The sequence below is a fragment of the Leuciscus leuciscus genome, assembly GCF_965113295.1.
Source record: "Leuciscus leuciscus genome assembly, chromosome: 18".
Taxonomy (NCBI): domain Eukaryota; kingdom Metazoa; phylum Chordata; class Actinopteri; order Cypriniformes; family Leuciscidae; genus Leuciscus; species Leuciscus leuciscus.
In genome coordinates, this window is record NC_138742.1 from 27,917,143 (window position 1) to 27,934,736 (window position 17,594).

Genomic DNA, 17,594 nt, shown 5'->3' on the forward strand with positions numbered 1-17,594 from the left:
ACTGCACTGGCACATCAACTGCCTCGAGTTGCTAGCAGTTCGTCTCGCTCTGAGCCGCCTAAAAAGGCCGCTACAGGGCAGAGACGTGCTGGTCCGTACGGACAACACTGCGACCGTTGCGTACATCAACCGTCAAGGTGGTCTACGCTCCCGTCGCATGTCGCAACTCGCCCGCCATCTCCTCCTTTGGAGTCAGAAGCGTCTGAGGTCGCTTCGAGCCATGTATGTCCCCGGTGTGCTCAACCGTGTGGCCGACGAGCTATCACGAGCTGTGCTCCCGGGAGAATGGCGACTCCACCCCCAGGTGGTTCAGCTGATCTGGAGAGAGTTCGGGGAGGCTCAGGTAGACCTGTTTGCCTCCTCAGAGACCTCCCACTGCCAGCTGTTTTACTCCCTGACCGAGGGAACACTCGGCACGGACGCACTGGCTCACAGCTGGCCCCGGGGCCTCTGCAAATATGCATTTCCCCCAGTGAGCCTACTTGCACAGACCCTGTGCAAAGTCAGGGAGGACGAGGAGCAGGTCCTTCTGGTGGCTCCCTATTGGCCCACCCGGACTTGGTTCCCAGAACTCATGCTCCTCGTGACAGTCCCTCCCTGGCCCATTCCTCTGAGGAAGGATCTTCTGACTCAGAGACGGGGCACCCTATGGCACCCGCGTCCGGACCTCTGGAAACTCCATGTCTGGTCCCTGGACGGGACGCGGAGGTTCTAGGTGACTTACCCCCAGAGGTACTTAACACCATCACTTCTGCGCGAGCGCCGTCTACGAGATGTGCGTACGCCTTGAAGTGGAACCTGTTCGTCGAGTGGTGTTCCTCCCGTAGAGAGGACCCCCGAAGATGTTCGATAGGGTCAGTGCTTTCCTTCTTGCAGCAAGGGTTGGAGCGAAGGCTGTCTCCCTCCACCCTTAAAGTACATGCTGCTGCTATTTCAGCATATCATGACCACATAGATGGCAAAACAGTTGGGAAGCACGACCTGGTCGTCAGGTTCCTTAGGGGGGCGAGACGATTAAATCCTCCTCGTCCCCCCTCCATACCCTCTTGGGACCTTTCCCTGGTGCTCCGAGCACTTCAGGATGCTCCCTTTGAGCCTTTGCAGTCAGCAGACTTAAAGCTTCTCTCCTTGAAGACTTTGCTGCTGATTGCACTGGCTTCGATCAAGAGGGTAGGGGACCTGCAAGCATTTTCGGTCGACGAATCGTGCCTAGAGTTCGGGCCGGGTGACAACCATGTTGTACTGAGACCCCGGCCTGGCTATGTTCCCAAGGTTCCTACCACTCCCTTTAGAGATCAGGTAGTGAACCTGCAAGCGCTGCCCCTGGAGGAGGCAGACCCAGCCCTGGCTTTGCTCTGTCCCGTTCGCGCTCTGCGTATGTACGTGGACAGAACTCAAAGCATCAGGACCTCAGACCAGCTCTTTGTCTGTTACGGAGGCCAGCAGAAGGGAAAGGCTGTCTCCAAGCAGAGGATGGCCCACTGGATAGTGGATGCCATCGCCTTGGCTTACCAAGCTCAAGGCGTGCCCTGCCCGCTCAGGTTGCATGCACACTCCACGAGAGGCGTTGCATCCTCCTGGGCGCTGGCACGTGGCTCCTCGCTAACAGATATCTGTAGAGCTGCGGGCTGGGCGACACCTAACACGTTCGCTAGATTCTATAGCCTACGTGTAGAGCCTGTGTCCTCCCGTGTTCTCACCCTAAACGGGTAGAAGCACTGTGAGTACCGGCTCTGTCGGCTTGCTGCATCCTACTGTGCATCCTTATTGCTCCAGAGTCGAACCTGTTGAGTCCTCCAACACCCTCGGCACGGACATGGCGGAGCGTCCAGTGCCAGGCCTTTATCCGCTGAATCCTTGAGATCCGGGTCTAGGCTGGGTCCCATATGTGTGACCCTACGGGGATCCCAGATGTGTATATTCTCCACGGCTGCTCCTAAACGGAAGCCCGTGTCTTTCCCTTGGGCTAAGTCACCCATTATTCATATGCAGTACAACCCTCGGGTTAGTCCATATGTCTATTCCCACATAACTCTTCTTAAGAATGTGGCTCCCGCAGCGTTCCCCTCCCTCAGATCGGGCACGCTTTCCCAGTGTTATCCAATAATCTCACTGTATGGGTTATAACGGAACAACAGTGACGGATACTCTCGGTGTAAGCCTTCTCCTATCGTTCTTCCAGGCAAGAAGGTGTGGAGGCTTACACAGGGCGCTGGATGGGGTGCAGCAGCTGTGGCGCTTTGGTAGGGATTCCTATTCGTCGTTCACCACGACGTACGTCGTAGTGACCGGACGATAGGGAACGTCTCGGTTACATATGGTAACCCTCGTTCCCTGAGGGAGGGAACGGAGACGTACGTCCCGTCGCCACATCTGCTGCTACCCGCAGGGGCGTCCAGCTTTTTCAGGCTTGGCTCCTCAGCAAAAAACTGAAGTGCAATCGCATCAGCTGCTCGTTAAATACCCGCGCTGCGAGGCTGCGCAGCTGATACAAATGATTGCACGCCAATGTGTATTGGCTTGTTTTAGTTTCACTCGAAGTAGATTGGCCTCTCTAGCGAGATTCCTATTCGTCGTTCACCACGACGTACGTCTCCGTTCCCTCCCTCAGGGAACGAGGGTTACCATATGTAACCGAGACGTTTGTCTGTGTTGAGCGCACAATATTTGAACAAAAAGGTTTCAAGAAGCGCCACCTGCTTGTGATACCTTCAAATGTAAGCACAACGAAAGTCCACGTTGTTCTCTAAAGACAGATATTGATTAACCTGCATTGATTGCTTACCTCCACCGTAACTGATTTTCCCACACAAATGTTAATGATTTCATGTTAGAGCTAGAATGACCACTAATGTGTTTATTTACAAAAAGGCATGAGCAAAGAAAAACAAGGCAATTTTATTTTTATCAAAATTTTGATAAAACTGCAATTTAAATATATTATTTCTATAAGTTCTACAAAAAAGGACAAAATAGATAGGCTGAATAACCTGATCTATGGCATGTTAAATGGTGGTAGCCTAGTCTATGAACAGTAGCTAAACCCCCCTAAGCCCACAGAAATGGTTAGACCCAAGCCTTCAGCAGCCAATGACACTGACCCGTTCAAACTGATTGTAACTCGTATTTCATGCGTCCTTTTCGCCTGGTTGGAAACTTCACACACGTTTGTACTGCCTGTTGGGTTAACTGTTGACACGTCAAAAGCGTGCGTTTTGTCTTAGTCAAAACACACGTTTTCAACGCCCATTTTTGTTATTATAAACGCGCGTCAAAAACGCGCGTTTTCGGTGACCCCAAAGCGCACGTTGCAAACGTGCGTTTTAAATAGCAGATCACACGTCTAGGACGTGCGTTTTGATGCAGAAACCGCGCGTTTGTGACGCGCGTTTTCCGTGACCACAAAGCGCGCGTTAAGAACGTGCGCTTTTATGGCAAATCGCGCGTCCCGCTTTTGACGTGTCAGTGTGCAATCAGACGCCTGACCAGGCGTTTATGAATACTTTGGCTTGCCATAAATACGCCTCGTTCGCGCGAATGGCGCGAATTGAGCGTCTGGCGCGTTAAGCGCGTTACGCGCGAATGTTTAATGTAGTGCTATTTGTGCATTCTCGTGTTTGACGCGAATTCGCGTCTGCCACCCGAGTTGAAAAATCTGAACTTCTGCGTCAATTCGCGCCGCGTTAACCAACCAGGAGCCTGCTTGCTGCTGTCACGTGGTGAAGTGACAGTTTATAATGTTATTTTATGTTTGGCCTCAATAAATTATTTTGTAATATGACTAAAATGCTTGGTGTGCAAAGCAAATCTTCAGTCAGGGACGCGCGTTTGGCGGTCAAAACGCACGCTTTTGACGTGTCAGTGTGCAATCAGACGCCTGACCAGGCGTTTATGAATACTTTGGCTTGCCATACGTATTCGCGTCTACCGCGCCGCGCTCTACGCCTCATTCGCGTCGCAGGAATTGTTTACGCGCGTAACGCGTCTTTGCATTGACTTAACATTGAAATCACTCGCGCCTGACGCGCTATTCGATTTCAATATATGAGAGATACTCATTTTGTTTTGAATGCTATTTATTCCATATCTATTCTAGATTATATGAAACATTATTATTCTAATGTAAAGACAACAAACACAATTTAGTGTATAAAAACTTTGTTAAAAATCACAGGACAGGTTTCACTTTTGGAGGCTGGCTCCATTTATTTTCAAAACAAAAATAAATGTTTATGTGGGTGGGCATAGACCACTCGAGGCCGAGGCCTTATACGGCCTACGCTGTCCTCTTCAGCGTCCTCACCGTTAGGTCCATCAAACCTAGCTCCTGGAGCAAATTGTGAAACTCCTGAAACCCTCCGGAGGGTCTGGTGGACCCGAGTACAGCGACGATGTCCCCTACGCAGCTGTTTCTGCTCTCCAGAGCATATACGAGCGGTGACTCTCTCGATTAATGCTAATGCTAATGCTAATGCTCGATAAACATCTAAAAAAGATGGCCGCCAAAACTTTCACCTCTGACGCGCGTAAATTTCGCTTCAAACTTTTGTTTTTACGCGCGTTAGACACGCGAATTAACACAAAGTGGTCAAGCGTCAAACTAGACGCGGTAGACGCGAATTTGACGCGCTATTCGCGTTTGGTGTGAACGCAGCATTATTAGACTCCTGAATCCTTGCCGAGTCCAACAATACCAAACATGCCAGGTTTCGCCTTTTGGTTTTTGTAAGTGTCATTTAGAGCTTTAAAAAATTGTGTTTATCTTCAAAGCCGTTAGTCCGATCGAGACAACAACAAAAAAACAAAGGAAATTTGAAAACATAGGTAAATAGCTAAACAATAACGCCAAAATGTTAAAATTATGATAGGAACTGACAAAAAAATGAATTAAATCCAATCAATTTCACCCATGGATCATTTCAACCCGTTCTCATCTCAGGGCGTCATATAAGGCCGTTTTGTCACGTCCTTCGGCGTTTTCTGCCCACGCATATAGCACCCTTTTGCGTATAGATGACACGCACATGGCTTTCAACCAACTTCAATGTAAAACCATCCGCGATGTAATTACACGCTCAGGGCTTCGCCAGTCGTCAATTCACCTCAACATTGACCGACTGCACAGACTAAAGACGTTTTCAGCAACGACTTATGTTTGCTCTATGATTAGGATTGCCTACACCTAATATAGGAGGTCATTGTTTTCCATTATTTATCTTTTGAGAGGAGATAATCGCCATTTTCAACACCCTTATCGTCTGTGAGAGACGCTCGCGGCTTAACCACCTCCAATGCAACCCACCCGCGTTTTACAGGACGCAGTTGGACTTTGCTAGCCAATCCAAGTGCGTGATATCAGACGCTTTCAGCAACAGTAGCATGCGTAGGCTACAATTTCGTTAAGTTTTAAATAAGCCTGTGGTAGCCTACTCAATTTAAACGTGAATGTGTGCTAGGTATCCTAACTAAAAACACGACAATATAGGTTCCATCATCCCTTAATTGCCCGCAGGAGTATATTGGCCGAATTCAACACGCACCCTTTATCGTGTGTGAGAGACGCTCATGGCTTTCAACCATCAATGCAACCCACGGGCGTTTTACAGGACGCAGTTGGACTCGTTGAATATGGACGCTTGGCCAGGACCCCTTGGCGTCACTTTTTAACGCACTGGGTATACCTTTGGCGTCATTTTTCAACGTGCAGGGTAGTCTGTTTGACTTCTATAGAACTCTGAACCGGAGCCTGCGGCGTTGAAATTTGACGTCTTGGGTAACACCGCAACCCGTCTGCTGTGTATGGGTCGAGGCTACAATAAATACAAATAAAAAGGAATAGACTACAATAAGTGGGACATTCTACCAGAAACGTACATTATCTGTCCTTGAATTGTTACAGTGAATAAAAAAGTATTTCATCCAAAAATTTCTAAAACTGGCTCATAGTTGATTTCTGTGAGTTGTTCTGTAAAGGAATATGTCATTCATTAGGTTCTCAGATATTTTTTTCTTTATTAAAAACACTTTTGAAAATTACAAATCCTGTCCATGCCCTTGTCCTCAGCCAAATTGGAGCTACAGCTTTCATAGTTTTGTTATGCTACAAACTGTTATTTAAAAAAAAAAAACTCATCAATAACAAGTTTAAGCTGTTATCATTCACATCAACTGATCAAAAACATAAAATTATATATAAATTCTACAAATAAATTCTATTTTACAACTGTCCCAATGTTTTGGTCAGTCCTGTCACGTTTACATAAAACTCTACATAAAATGTGTGAAATACACCTTTAAGGGTATCACTCAGAGGAAGTGACATCATTTGACCCAGGTGAAGCTTACATTGATTAAGGCTGAATTGTTTCATTGAATTGTATGATTTTAAGCTTGTTTTTGTATGTTTTTTTTAGGAAGACGAGCTAAAGGGTCAGGCCCTGTCACGGTTAAACATTCCAGAAAATAATGAAAATGTTTTAAATCCAAAACATGTCTAAAAAGGTTATTGAAATTCCTTGCTTGCATGTTAACAGTTTTTATGCTAGCATGCTAGCAGGCTGAGTAATGGCAGTTTACAATGGCCAACCGTCAGGCCCTGTCACATCAGGCCCTGTCACATTCCTGTGTGACACGGCCTTACAAATTAATGTTATTGTTCTTTTTTATTACATTTATTGCATATGTTATGTATTTAACGCATGCAATAGTAAAATGAAGGCCAAGGTGCTTGATTTTTATACAACTGTGGCCATGGAAGTGATTTAAACACCTAAATTCAATTATTTGGAGGGCTGTCCCAATACTTTTGGCAATATTATGTATGTCCTTGGCTGAATTTTACCATAGTCTAATATTACTTTAACATTAAAATTATAATAATAATTTAAAAAAGAAATGCCAATCAAAACTTAAATAAAGAACACAAAACATAACTTTTTCTGCATCATCAAAATCCATAAAGTCAGTCCTGTCACAGTACCGTCAGTCCTGTCACGCCATGGTCAGTCCTGTCACACAGGAAATTATGATAAAAGTGTACTATTTGAGGAAATATTAATTAATTAATCTCTTTAACTGTGTAGATGAAGGTGGGGGTATATATCCACTACTATGTTTTTATAAAAATCTCCTATGTAAAGGTAGTTATTTTACAACTATATGAGTGCCTGCGGGTATTCTGTGATTTTGTGTACTACAGTTGACCGAAAAGTTACTTATATTTCTTAAAGGAATTATAAAACCATGTTAGATACAATCAGGGACATGTGATCAATAAGAAAATGCTATCTGTATCAAAGAAATTCATTAGGAAACCATTCTAACATATACAAATTTGTCTGTGACAGGGCCTGACATTTTAGGGGTGAAATGCGTATAAAAATGTATTTTATTTAATCATAAAAACATGCTGAGATGGGATGATATGTGTTTCTCATAGTTTAACATGTCCTCCATATGTCTCAACGTTCAGATTTAAGAAAAATATATTTTTTTCCCCAAGATTTTTTAAAGTGGAAATGTACGTTTCTGGTAGAATGTCCCAAATGATCTATGCCAGGGCTAGTCAAATGGCGGCCCCCAGATGATATTTATCTGGCCCTCCAACTGGTTTTTGATGTTTAAAAACCCTCGCAATCTGATATCAAAGTGCCCTCTCTGCGCAAAGGTTTAGCGCGTTCGGCAACCGCATTCAGCGGTGAGTTTAACAACGCACATGGTGTGCAACCGCATTCAGCGGTGAGTTTAACAACGCTCAACTGCAGGTAAAACGGCATTCAGAGGTGAGTTTAACCAAAACAACGCTCAACTGCAGGTAAAACTGCATTCAAAGGTGAGTTTAACAACGCTCCACGGCGTGCAAGTAAGCAGTTTAAGCGTTTTCTTGTCATAGGAACTGGTACATAGGTACACTGCTTTAACTAGAGCATGCTGGGTAACGTATTTTTATCGGAGGTTTGTTGATGTTAATAAATATATATAATATGCTACGATTGATATTAATATATATCAATTAATATTTTATTTTTTATTTTATTTTTTATTGATTAAATCCTCTAAATGAATAACGCTGACGTCACTGTATGGGGCGATCCCAGGGTCCATTGCGATTTCCCACTTGGTAAGTAGAAGAGTTAATTAATAGAGATTGATACTATTCTTAAATTTACACATCTAAAAACTGTTGAATCAGGACAAGAAGTTGTGTTTATAACCTTTAGATGTGTAAGGTGGCAATTTCGTATGACGGTAAATAATAGAAGGCATTATAAAAATATAGCTTGCTGCACCAAATGTGCAGGCTAGCAAAGTTAGCTAATTGAATTCAAGTTCATTTTTGTCGCATATAATCATCATGTATCGTAGGGGAATGTAATATTTTCAGTATTACATTAGCCCACAACTATTATCCAATATTAGAAATGTTCAGATGAAGAACAGTTGCCAGATTGGTTTGTTTTACAGCCTAATTGTTTAAAATCCACGCAAAATTATATAATTAACACCCAAATAAATCTATAATTAACAATACAAATTAATTCATAACTACTAAATTGTGGCTCATCACAATTTTTCAATATGAAATAAAACAATTAATGTGTATAATTAATGTAACAAGTAATGCTGTCATAACTTATTGACTGATTTATATATATATATATATATATATATATATATATATATATATATATATATATTAGAAGTTCTGATGTGGCTTTGTTTGGAATTTTTTTTTTTTTTTTTTTTTTTTGAAATAGAGCAAAACTTACATTTATTGACAATTTTTGTCTAATTTCTATCTAAAATGTAATTAACAATATTCACTTCTTGTTTATTGAAAAGGAATATCACATACAATTTAGCCCATTCTGGCAACACAGATGAAGAGAATACTGGTGTAAAATGTTCAATTCTGTTTTTTTTTTTTTTTTTCTTTAGGTCCCTCTTCGGCAGCTTCAAAAATTATTTTTAGCCTTACCCCCTTAACATAATTCAAGTGTACTGTATGCTCTTTTTCAGTCCGGCTTGTACCTGTGGAGATGCCTGACAAAATCTGTGGTTGTTCACCAGAGTTATTGAGGGTTAGTCCAGGAAAGATTGTTGCTGTGGTCACAATGAATGGTAAGAATGTGAAGAACTTTATTTTGTCCTGTTTGAGAAGCATCTTTAAAATAAATATATATCCATACGCGACTCCCTACAAGTTTGACATAGATATAAAACTAAAAATATATGAAGTATACAAAGTAATATATAAATAGTACAAAGAACCCAAACCCTGGTTTACATTACAGTGGATGTGTTTTTGATATTTCCAGGATGACATGATCGAACCATGCCCGAGTTAATTTGTGAGGCATGCCAATCCACTTGGACTGCTGGAGTCGATGCCCTAAACAGAAGTGACTACTGGCCTGCAACCCTTCAATTTGCCACAGTTTATGCCACAGATGTCTTTTTTTCATTTGAAGAAATGAAGATGGCGGCACCAGGACTGTCCTGCCAAGCATTTTTAAGAATACTGAATCAGCCAACGGTCCGCTTTGGTCGTGTGAGTATTGAATTTATCTATCCTGCAGTGTTGTTGATATCTTTGAGTTGTTGGTTGATAAGCAAGATCTCAGCAGACAGTTTTCTGAAAAGTTTTTTTGAGTGGGAGGCTGTGAGATTTGAGGTGGACAACATATGCAAGGAAGAGCCCTTCAACTGTCCTGCATGCACCCTAGATATGCTTGCAGTTTCAGTTGATGGAAACCGCAAGCATTACCGTTTCAAGAATGCTGCTAGCTACTCCAAACTGTGTATCACAGTGTTTGTATTAATAAGAAAACATAGCTCTTTAATGTGAACTAAGAAATCTCAGATTTTAAGTTATAAATTGTTGTCAATCATCAATTGTTGTTTTTTTGTTTTTTTAGATCTGAGGAACAGGCCATCTTTGAAGGCGTCTTCATAGCCAAGGATGAAGACGTAAAAAGATTTGTAGACCACATTCACAACACAACCAAACATGTAAAATTCTAGATGATAATTAGACTACAGCACTATAATAACCTCTTTCTGAAGAGTTTGTTTAGGAGAGTCTTATTTTCATCAACAATTTTCCATATTGTAGTTCAGTGGAAGAAGTGTTTGTGGAGGGGAGTGGTCAGCAGCCAGAGATACCTCATAAAGATCTGCCAGCAAGGTAGACGAGGAGGGATTGGAGCTTGTGGTGTGTCGGCACAGAGTCCTGCTCCAGAGCTCCAGCACCTTCTTAACATGAAGCCATTCCTTTCGGTATTTCATGCCAAAGCCCATGATTTTAAATACGAGGTAAGGAAGTGTTGCTATGTGATAGAATCGTATTATCTAAACTGAACATCTGCAAACATCTGTTTATTTTTATTTTTTTATTCTTAACCAGGTAAAATGGAGTGGGGCATATCAGGACGGTGCTGGTTTAACACTAGGGGAGGAGGTGGAACAGTGCAATGCCTTCCTATCTAGGATTGCAGTAACCAGTAAGCATATGTCAAAAGCAGGTAAGATTACCACATACTGCACTAGTTACATCCTTACATAATACTTAGGAGGAATATGGTAACATCATATTTTCTTTGTTTTTCAGGATGCACAGACTTGCTGACTCTCATGGCCATGCGCTGGAATCAGCAAAAGTTCAACAATTTGGCTATCTCACTGACCTGCCGATATCAAAAGGTAATGACATCAGTAGAATTAATTTTAGATGTTCAGTACTGCATGTTAGCAGTGTATGAAGCTGTGCATTGAGCATTTGTTTTTTGTTTCTTACCACTGTTTGTTATTGTAGACCACAAAAGCTCTGCAAAGCCAGTTACAAAACCTAGAGTCCATGAAAGCGCAATTGACAGTGACAGCGAGCCAATTGGAAGAATGATGTAAAGGATTGGGCTGACGGTGAGGAAATGATTACTTGTAATACATTTAGTCACAAATAATTGTAATTGTTACTGTTTGTTGACTGCTTCTGACAAATCTGATACATAATGACACATAACCCACAATGCTTCAAATGTCATTCTGTAACCCCATACTATTTCAGAGATTCTTTGAAGGTTGATGTTTAATACAAATTATTTATTTATTTATCATAAATGCATTCCAGACTCTGTCGATCTAAGGTCAAAGAGAAAGGTGTTTGACATCATCATGTCAGTAAGGAGACTTGAGGAGGAGCAGAAGATTCTTGTTGCAGAGATGGACCACCATTGGAAATCTCTTTCAACTCGTTCCGATACCCTCAGAGAGCTGTCCTGCTTGTTTTCCAGTGAGACAATGAAAAGTATGTATTTGTAATAAATTACATAAACATAGGGTTGCCCCGACCAAAGATTACTATTAGGGGGCAGCCCTAATAAATATACACAACAATGATGACTGTTTATAAAGTTTCTAATGCTGGTCTTATATTCTTGTGTTCCTCTTTTAAGATTCGCAATGTGGCCTAAGTGAAGAAGGTTTGAAAGGTCTGCAGAGCATCATCCTCAGAAAGTGGCATCAAATCAGAGAAATGAAGGTGCAAGCAAGAGACTGTTACCTGCAAGTTTTGTCTGGAGCAGAGGACATCAACTTCTTGTACAGTGCTTCAGCTGATGAGTACGACAGTGACTACGAAATATCTGATGATGGACTGTAATCTACAAGACAGTAACACCTTTCATACTTCTGGACAATGACCTTAACTATGAATATAAAGCATGTAATAAAATCTGCTTTTTATCACCATAAATATAACCAAAGTGTTACCTCTTCTTTCACATACATAGAAATGTGTGCATGCATGCATGCACTGTGTGGTACAGTAACTTTCATTAGTTGAACTGTAGGGTGCTGTATAACAATTGAAACCTGTTAAGAGACATGGAAGAAGCAGATTATAAGGAAGAACACCATAATGATGAGGAATAATTTTCTCCCCAACATAATATTCAATGTGCTTTCTGTGTAATCTAGTACAGGTTTCATAGTCAACTGATGTGATTCTGTGGTACTCAGAACATTTCACCACTCAATTGTGTAGATTTATCAGCTGTGACCTGATTAACAGTATAATGTTACAGTTTTCTGGATTGCTAAAACACATTTCTTGAAACTCACATTCTCAAAACCTTAAACACAAAACCAAATTTTCAAACCACATTCAGAGAACATCTGACTCTTATGGCAAAATCAAACAATTGCCTCAAAACCATTTTATCTGTGCTCAAATCAAACAATGCTTTCAGATCATACACACATCAGTCAATATTATAAACACTACAGATCAACCGTTAGACACTACAGAGAAAAACGAAGAGCAGAATCCAAAACACGCAGTTACCGAAATAAAAGTATATCGTAACTAAGTAAACAAATTTTGCAATTGCGTAAAAAAAGTATAGTAATGACAACTTACAGTAGTAAGGTGAATAAATTGTATACTGCACTGCACTGCAAGTATAGTATTGTACTGAATATTGTATAGTATTGAAGGTCTGTATATTCAGCACTTTTTATACTGTGAAAATACAGTGACCCAACTGCAAAAGACAAAAAGGTTACAGTAAAAAACTCTAAATGAAAAGCGTTACAGTCACTCAGGAGAGTTGTGCAACTAGAGGAATCAAGGTCAGTGAGAGAGATTTTATTCTGCTTCAGCATCATGTCTTCATGTTGGTCCGGCCTGATGACTTCTTCCACATAACAATGTCATCTCAGGAAAAGGGAAAATCCCTAAAGCAGATCCAGCCTTGACAACATTCTTCACACCTTGCTCTTTCTCATCCTCCTCCTCTTCCTCTTTGTTCACCACCTATTTCACATACTCTTCTTCCTCCTCTCCCTCTTATATTGTTTCCATCCATTGTTGGTAACATTCAGTGTAACATTTTGAGTCAGTTTTGGCACTCTTAACTGACTTGTATGATGTACAGTTGGTTTGGTCTCATCATTAGAAATAAGTGAACAATTTTGAGTAGTTGTGTGTTAACGATGACACTGTGTTGTAGTTGTTTAACTTTTGCCTGCCCGTGTTTAGTGTTTTGAAACATAAATGTGTCAGTGCGAAATGTGTTTTAGTGAGTGAGAATGTGTTTAGAGTTTTGCCAAAAGAGTGCATGAGATTTGCAAACAGTGTTTTAACTACCTGAACTTGTTTAATGTTTTACAGAAAGAGTGATTTACTCGACAAATTCGATTAGGCTATTGATAATTTGGGAGGTTTAGTGTTTTAGCAATTCAGAAAAGGTCTATTTTACAACATTTGTAAAATATTACTGTATTTTTGTATTCCGAGTTCAGAGTCTTGCAATATAATCAAAACCTAACACAAGCATGATGTAAATATAGAAAAAGCGGGAAAGCAAAATAATGTTCAGATATAAATGTGACTCAATACAGTTTGTTGTCCATGATGAAGAGAGTACATATGTGTAGGTTTTACTGCCCTTCCTCCCCCAGGGGTCCCGTAGCACCCCTGGAAGAGCAAAAAACTGCACATTCTACAAAGTCTGCAAATGCAAAGTCTGATAAGTGTATAAAAGTGAAAATTGGTAGGACAATTATTTATGCTATGTTTAATACATAATGTTGGACAGAGATGTCTGGCATACATGGAAAGGTGTTAAAAAAGCATTTTAAAAAGTGCTCACAGTAAAATACCAAATTTCAGTCTGGCTCTCAAATATGTCAAAGAGGTATGTATAATGAACATATTTGGATGTCCCTTTGTTCATTAAAGATTGTATTTATTTAATTCCATTACTAAACGTTTTTAAACTACATTACCCATAAGCCTCTATCATTGTGTCCATGGGACGGGCGCTGTAAATTGTAGTTCATTGAAGTGTGTAGTTACACTATAGGGTTAGGGTTAGGATCTCGGTAAACGTGTAATTTCTTTCAATATAGCAATACCTTATTGTTAACTGACAGTATTACTGACAACATAACGCAAGCAAAACATAGTTTGCGATATGGAGCGCTTTTTATTCTGACCTAAACGTTAGTCCAACCACAGCTTGTCCTTCTGGGGCCATGGAAACGTCAAAGCCTCGTCACACTTGTCCATATATGGTATTTACAGGCTCTTCCGACTTTTGATGTACGCAAATCCAGGATATTTATTTATTTTGTTGTTATTTTTCATTGAAAGATATACAACAACGCTTTATTTCCATGATCATTTATGTATAAGTTCTGCAATAAAAAATAAAAAATAAAAAAACAGACTCTTCCCAGTTCTGACTGAAGATAGGCTATGTAACCTATGTTATGTAACCCTACAGGGATCTTACAGAAAGAAAATTACTCTTGATAGTTATTCTAGCATGCAGTATTTGTTTTAAACAGATGTAAGTTAATCTCTTAATCAAATAAAATGCGTCTGTAACATTTAAAGATGATTGCGCTCACACTTTGTACTAATTTCCCAAAATGTATTGATATGCCAAACTATTTAAAGACTTTAATTTTTCTTTTCTTAAAAAAAAAAAAAAAACCCCAGGAGATGCAAGGCTGCCACCAGAAAATACATTATTTTCTTCCCTTTGAAGAACACTTTGCCCCCCAAAATAAAAACAATATATATATTTACATGATTAATTTTACATTATTTTGTAAAAAGGCAAATATAAATAGGTAATTACAATTATAAATGTTAAAGGAATTAATATCGGAAATTGTAGGATTACAACATTTTAATATCTTTAGGAGTATTCTGTGGTATGTATTCATGGCTGGCATACCAAACAAATAGTTCAAGTAGACTTACCTAAACTATATAATTTTTTTTTTTTAAAGTACAAATAATGCCTTTGGGAATGCCATTATGCCAAACAGCACTCATTTTCTCCCTTATGATCTCCATGGCACACTTCCTGGCTGTTGTGCAGTTATTGAAAATGCAAAAGTTTTTTTTTTTTTACACACCATTAAGAAAATAAACACAAAAAGAGACTGGGTATTGTGCAAAAAACTTTAATGAACAAAAGCAAGAGAAAAAGAAAAAGAAAAGAAAAGAAAAAACTCACAAAAAAAAAGAAAAGAAATTAAGGGTGCTTGAGTCCAGGTGACTAGGCTGTCATGCTGAAAGCTGGTTGGGATGTGGGGAATTAGGCATAACATGCAGGAATTCACTGGCAGGCTCCCATGTGTCATCCCAGGTTTTGCCACTGTAAAATATCATAAGTGCAAAAAATTCATTAGAACACAGAGGAAAAAAAAAAAAAAACCTGTTGGGTTAAATTTAGAGAGTTCATTGAAATGTATTTATGTTTGTTAAAGTAGCATTAACCCTGGTTAAGCCCAGTGGTGGAATGCAACTGAGTACATTCACTCAATTTACGGTGTTTTTTCATTTTACACATTTTTATACAACATTGCATCTCACAGGAAACTATTGTACTTTTTACTAAACTACAATTGTCTGGCAGCTCTAGTTACACAATGTTCCACACAGTTCCTGTACATTGAAAGCCATGTATCTCAATTTACGGATTTCAAAATGTTTCTGATAAACTGAGGGATGAAGTTGTCATTAGTGGGAAGAGGAAAATCACATTTCCAACACATGTACAACAGGAAACAACTAAATTATGACACATAAGTGTTTCAGATGCTGAAAGATTAATTTATGTGTGCATGAAACACTGCTACTTTTGTAATGCATTACCAAGTGGATGTCCTGCTGCAGGCTCAATAAATAAGATATTTCAGAGCTAGAGCTAGCCACTAGAGAACTTACTAGAAACAGTAAAACCAGATCACATCAGGACCATTTTATTGTCCATACATTGGCTGTCTGTCAGCTAATTTTAGAGTTCTATTAATTACTCAGCAAGTACTGAATGGTTCAGCTCCTCATTACCTACAATCCATTGTGTTAATCACAAAATTCCAGGATCTTACAAACAGAATATTCTAAATAAAGACAAGGAGGTAGATCATTCGCCCATTTGTCTTTAAAATTATGGAATAGTCTTCCGAGCATTCCAAATTCAGACACACTCTCTCAGTCCAGACTAAAGACAGTCCAGATATTTGTCTTTAGTCTGGACTGAGAGAGTGTGTCTGATTTTGGAATGCTCGGAAGACTATTCCATAATTTTTCATCATCGGAATGCATGTCCTAAAGGTTACAAGGGCCTACCTGCCGGATCTAGCTCTTCCAAATGCCTCCACCTCATCGCTATTTGCTTGAGTACTGAGAATTAAATAATAAATAAAATATGACTTACCACACAGTGCATGGCAACCAGTGGACTTTCAACTCGGCTTTCCCCTACACACAAAAACACGAATAATAATTATTTGAACTGTTTTAGCAATCACTGATTAGGGCATAACATATTGTTTTATTATCTTTGAAAGGTCAGAATCAGTAATTTAGACAAGAAAGCAGCCTAACAGAACACATTTTACCTCATTTATCCGTTCCCCAGTTATTCGATCAAAGAGGAAAACCTTCTGCCTACTACATTTTCGGCAACCTGAAATGATGAAAAGACACGGAAAGTTTATTAAGCCATGATGCCATGCTTTGTAGCTAAATCAGTTCAAATTTATAATTTCACATGTGAGGTAATATGCAGTACTTTTCATTTATGTCAAAGTAAATTTGTCCCTGTTTTTGAAAGCAAAATGTACAGGATTGGCTTTCCCAAAGTCCTCTTAGCTTAATGGTCCTTGCACACTGACTCTGAAATCGACGAATAAATATATTTTGTCAATCACGTTTACACACTGCCGTCATAAAAAAATAGGATCGGGTTCGATTTTCTGCGTTTTTCGGATCAGTAGCAAGAATTTGGAATGGTGTTTTGACAATTCAGAGCCACCGAATGACGAATACGGAAAAACGCATACGAAAATTTCAGACTCAGTGTGGAAGGACCTTAAGTCAGGGACTGACATTAACCACAGGCCTTGGACATTGGCCACAGCTAAATAACTAAATACTGTGAACTGGCTACCAATGACCCGGTTAGCCCAATGAATCAAATTTACATGAAGTCAACTCTGACTGGGAGCAAATTTATTACCAGTGTGGGGTAAGATGTACCATGCAAAAGGTTACCTTTTCTTCTGTTCTTCACACGTGGCCCTTCCTGACACAAAGACGTGGAAATGTAAGAGGCAGACGGAGATGGAAGAGAGACAGAGGGAGAATAGTGTGAAGAGGCAGAGGTGTTTGTCCTTTTCATTTGTTGCAAAGACTTAGAGCATGGCAGTGGAAGTTTGGAAGAAAGTGAAGGAAGAATAGTTGTACAAGTAGAAGAAGTAGAAGAGAGAGGTTGGAGAGAGTGGGGAAGACAGAGGAACAAGGTTAAGAACAAATACAGTCTCAGACTCCTTGGTTTGACTCTCCGCCGCCGCTTGACTCTCCGCCTGCTGCACCATTTGACTCTCCGGTTGCTGTGCTGTGGAGGTTGCTATAATACAAGTTTACTTTCATTTAAAATCTTTACATATTAACAAAGAAATATACATTTTAAACATTCATAATTTCTAAATCAAAACATTACTTACATTTTGTCAAGATAAATTCATAGGCCCTCCGCATCTTCTCCAAATAATTTTAGTGACAGGAGTGG

At 40.1% G+C, this 17,594-nt stretch overlaps 3 protein-coding genes across 5 annotated transcripts in view; 1 reads left to right on the plus strand and 2 right to left on the minus strand.

Moving 5' to 3' along the window:
- LOC309480674 (cadherin-like protein 26) overlaps window positions 1-17,594 on the minus strand; it is a 45,311-nt gene that overhangs the window by 20,513 nt on the left and 7,204 nt on the right. The window lies entirely within an intron of this gene.
- LOC309480185 (uncharacterized protein) lies at window positions 8,024-11,771 on the plus strand. Of its 3 annotated transcripts, XM_082144583.1 has the most exons (10): window positions 8,024-8,119; window positions 9,019-9,120; window positions 9,318-9,550; window positions 9,918-10,011; window positions 10,115-10,314; window positions 10,406-10,523; window positions 10,610-10,701; window positions 10,814-10,920; window positions 11,129-11,305; window positions 11,454-11,771. In XM_082144583.1, exons 5-8 carry the CDS (start codon window positions 10,261-10,263, stop codon window positions 10,898-10,900), a joined length of 351 nt encoding a protein of 116 aa, XP_082000709.1. In that variant the 5' UTR covers window positions 8,024-8,119; window positions 9,019-9,120; window positions 9,318-9,550; window positions 9,918-10,011; window positions 10,115-10,260; the 3' UTR covers window positions 10,901-10,920; window positions 11,129-11,305; window positions 11,454-11,771. The 3 variants fall into 3 exon arrangements, with proteins under 3 accessions (XP_082000709.1, XP_082000708.1, XP_082000710.1); XM_082144582.1 differs by lacking the exon at window positions 8,024-8,119 and having other exon boundaries at window positions 8,744-9,120; XM_082144584.1 differs by lacking the exon at window positions 8,024-8,119 and having other exon boundaries at window positions 8,744-9,120; window positions 9,918-9,969.
- Window positions 14,964-17,573, minus strand: LOC309480045 (uncharacterized protein). Its single transcript, XM_082144408.1, has 5 exons — window positions 17,530-17,573; window positions 17,078-17,432; window positions 16,423-16,490; window positions 16,239-16,282; window positions 14,964-15,173 (listed from the first exon to the last, which is right to left on the minus strand). Exons 2-5 carry the CDS (start codon window positions 17,202-17,204, stop codon window positions 15,083-15,085), a joined length of 330 nt encoding a protein of 109 aa, XP_082000534.1. The 5' UTR covers window positions 17,205-17,432; window positions 17,530-17,573; the 3' UTR covers window positions 14,964-15,082.

Bases quoted from the DNA above. Each gene is read 5' to 3' on its own strand.
- LOC309480185 (XM_082144583.1), top strand. From the start codon at position 10,261: ATGAAGCCATTCCTTTCGGTATTTCATGCCAAAGCCCATGATTTTAAA. The intron at 10,315-10,405 runs GTAAGGAAGTGT...ATTCTTAACCAG, and splicing joins CCCATGATTTTAAATACGAG to GTAAAATGGAGTGGGGCATA. The intron at 10,524-10,609 runs GTAAGATTACCA...TTTGTTTTTCAG, and splicing joins TAAGCATATGTCAAAAGCAG to GATGCACAGACTTGCTGACT.
- LOC309480045 (XM_082144408.1), bottom strand. From the start codon at position 17,204: ATGAAAAGGACAAACACCTCTGCCTCTTCACACTATTCTCCCTCTGTC. The intron at 16,491-17,077 runs GTAACCTTTTGC...TCATCATTTCAG, and splicing joins TGTGAAGAACAGAAGAAAAG to GTTGCCGAAAATGTAGTAGG. The intron at 15,174-16,238 runs GTAAGTCATATT...GATATTTTACAG, and splicing joins TGGTTGCCATGCACTGTGTG to TGGCAAAACCTGGGATGACA.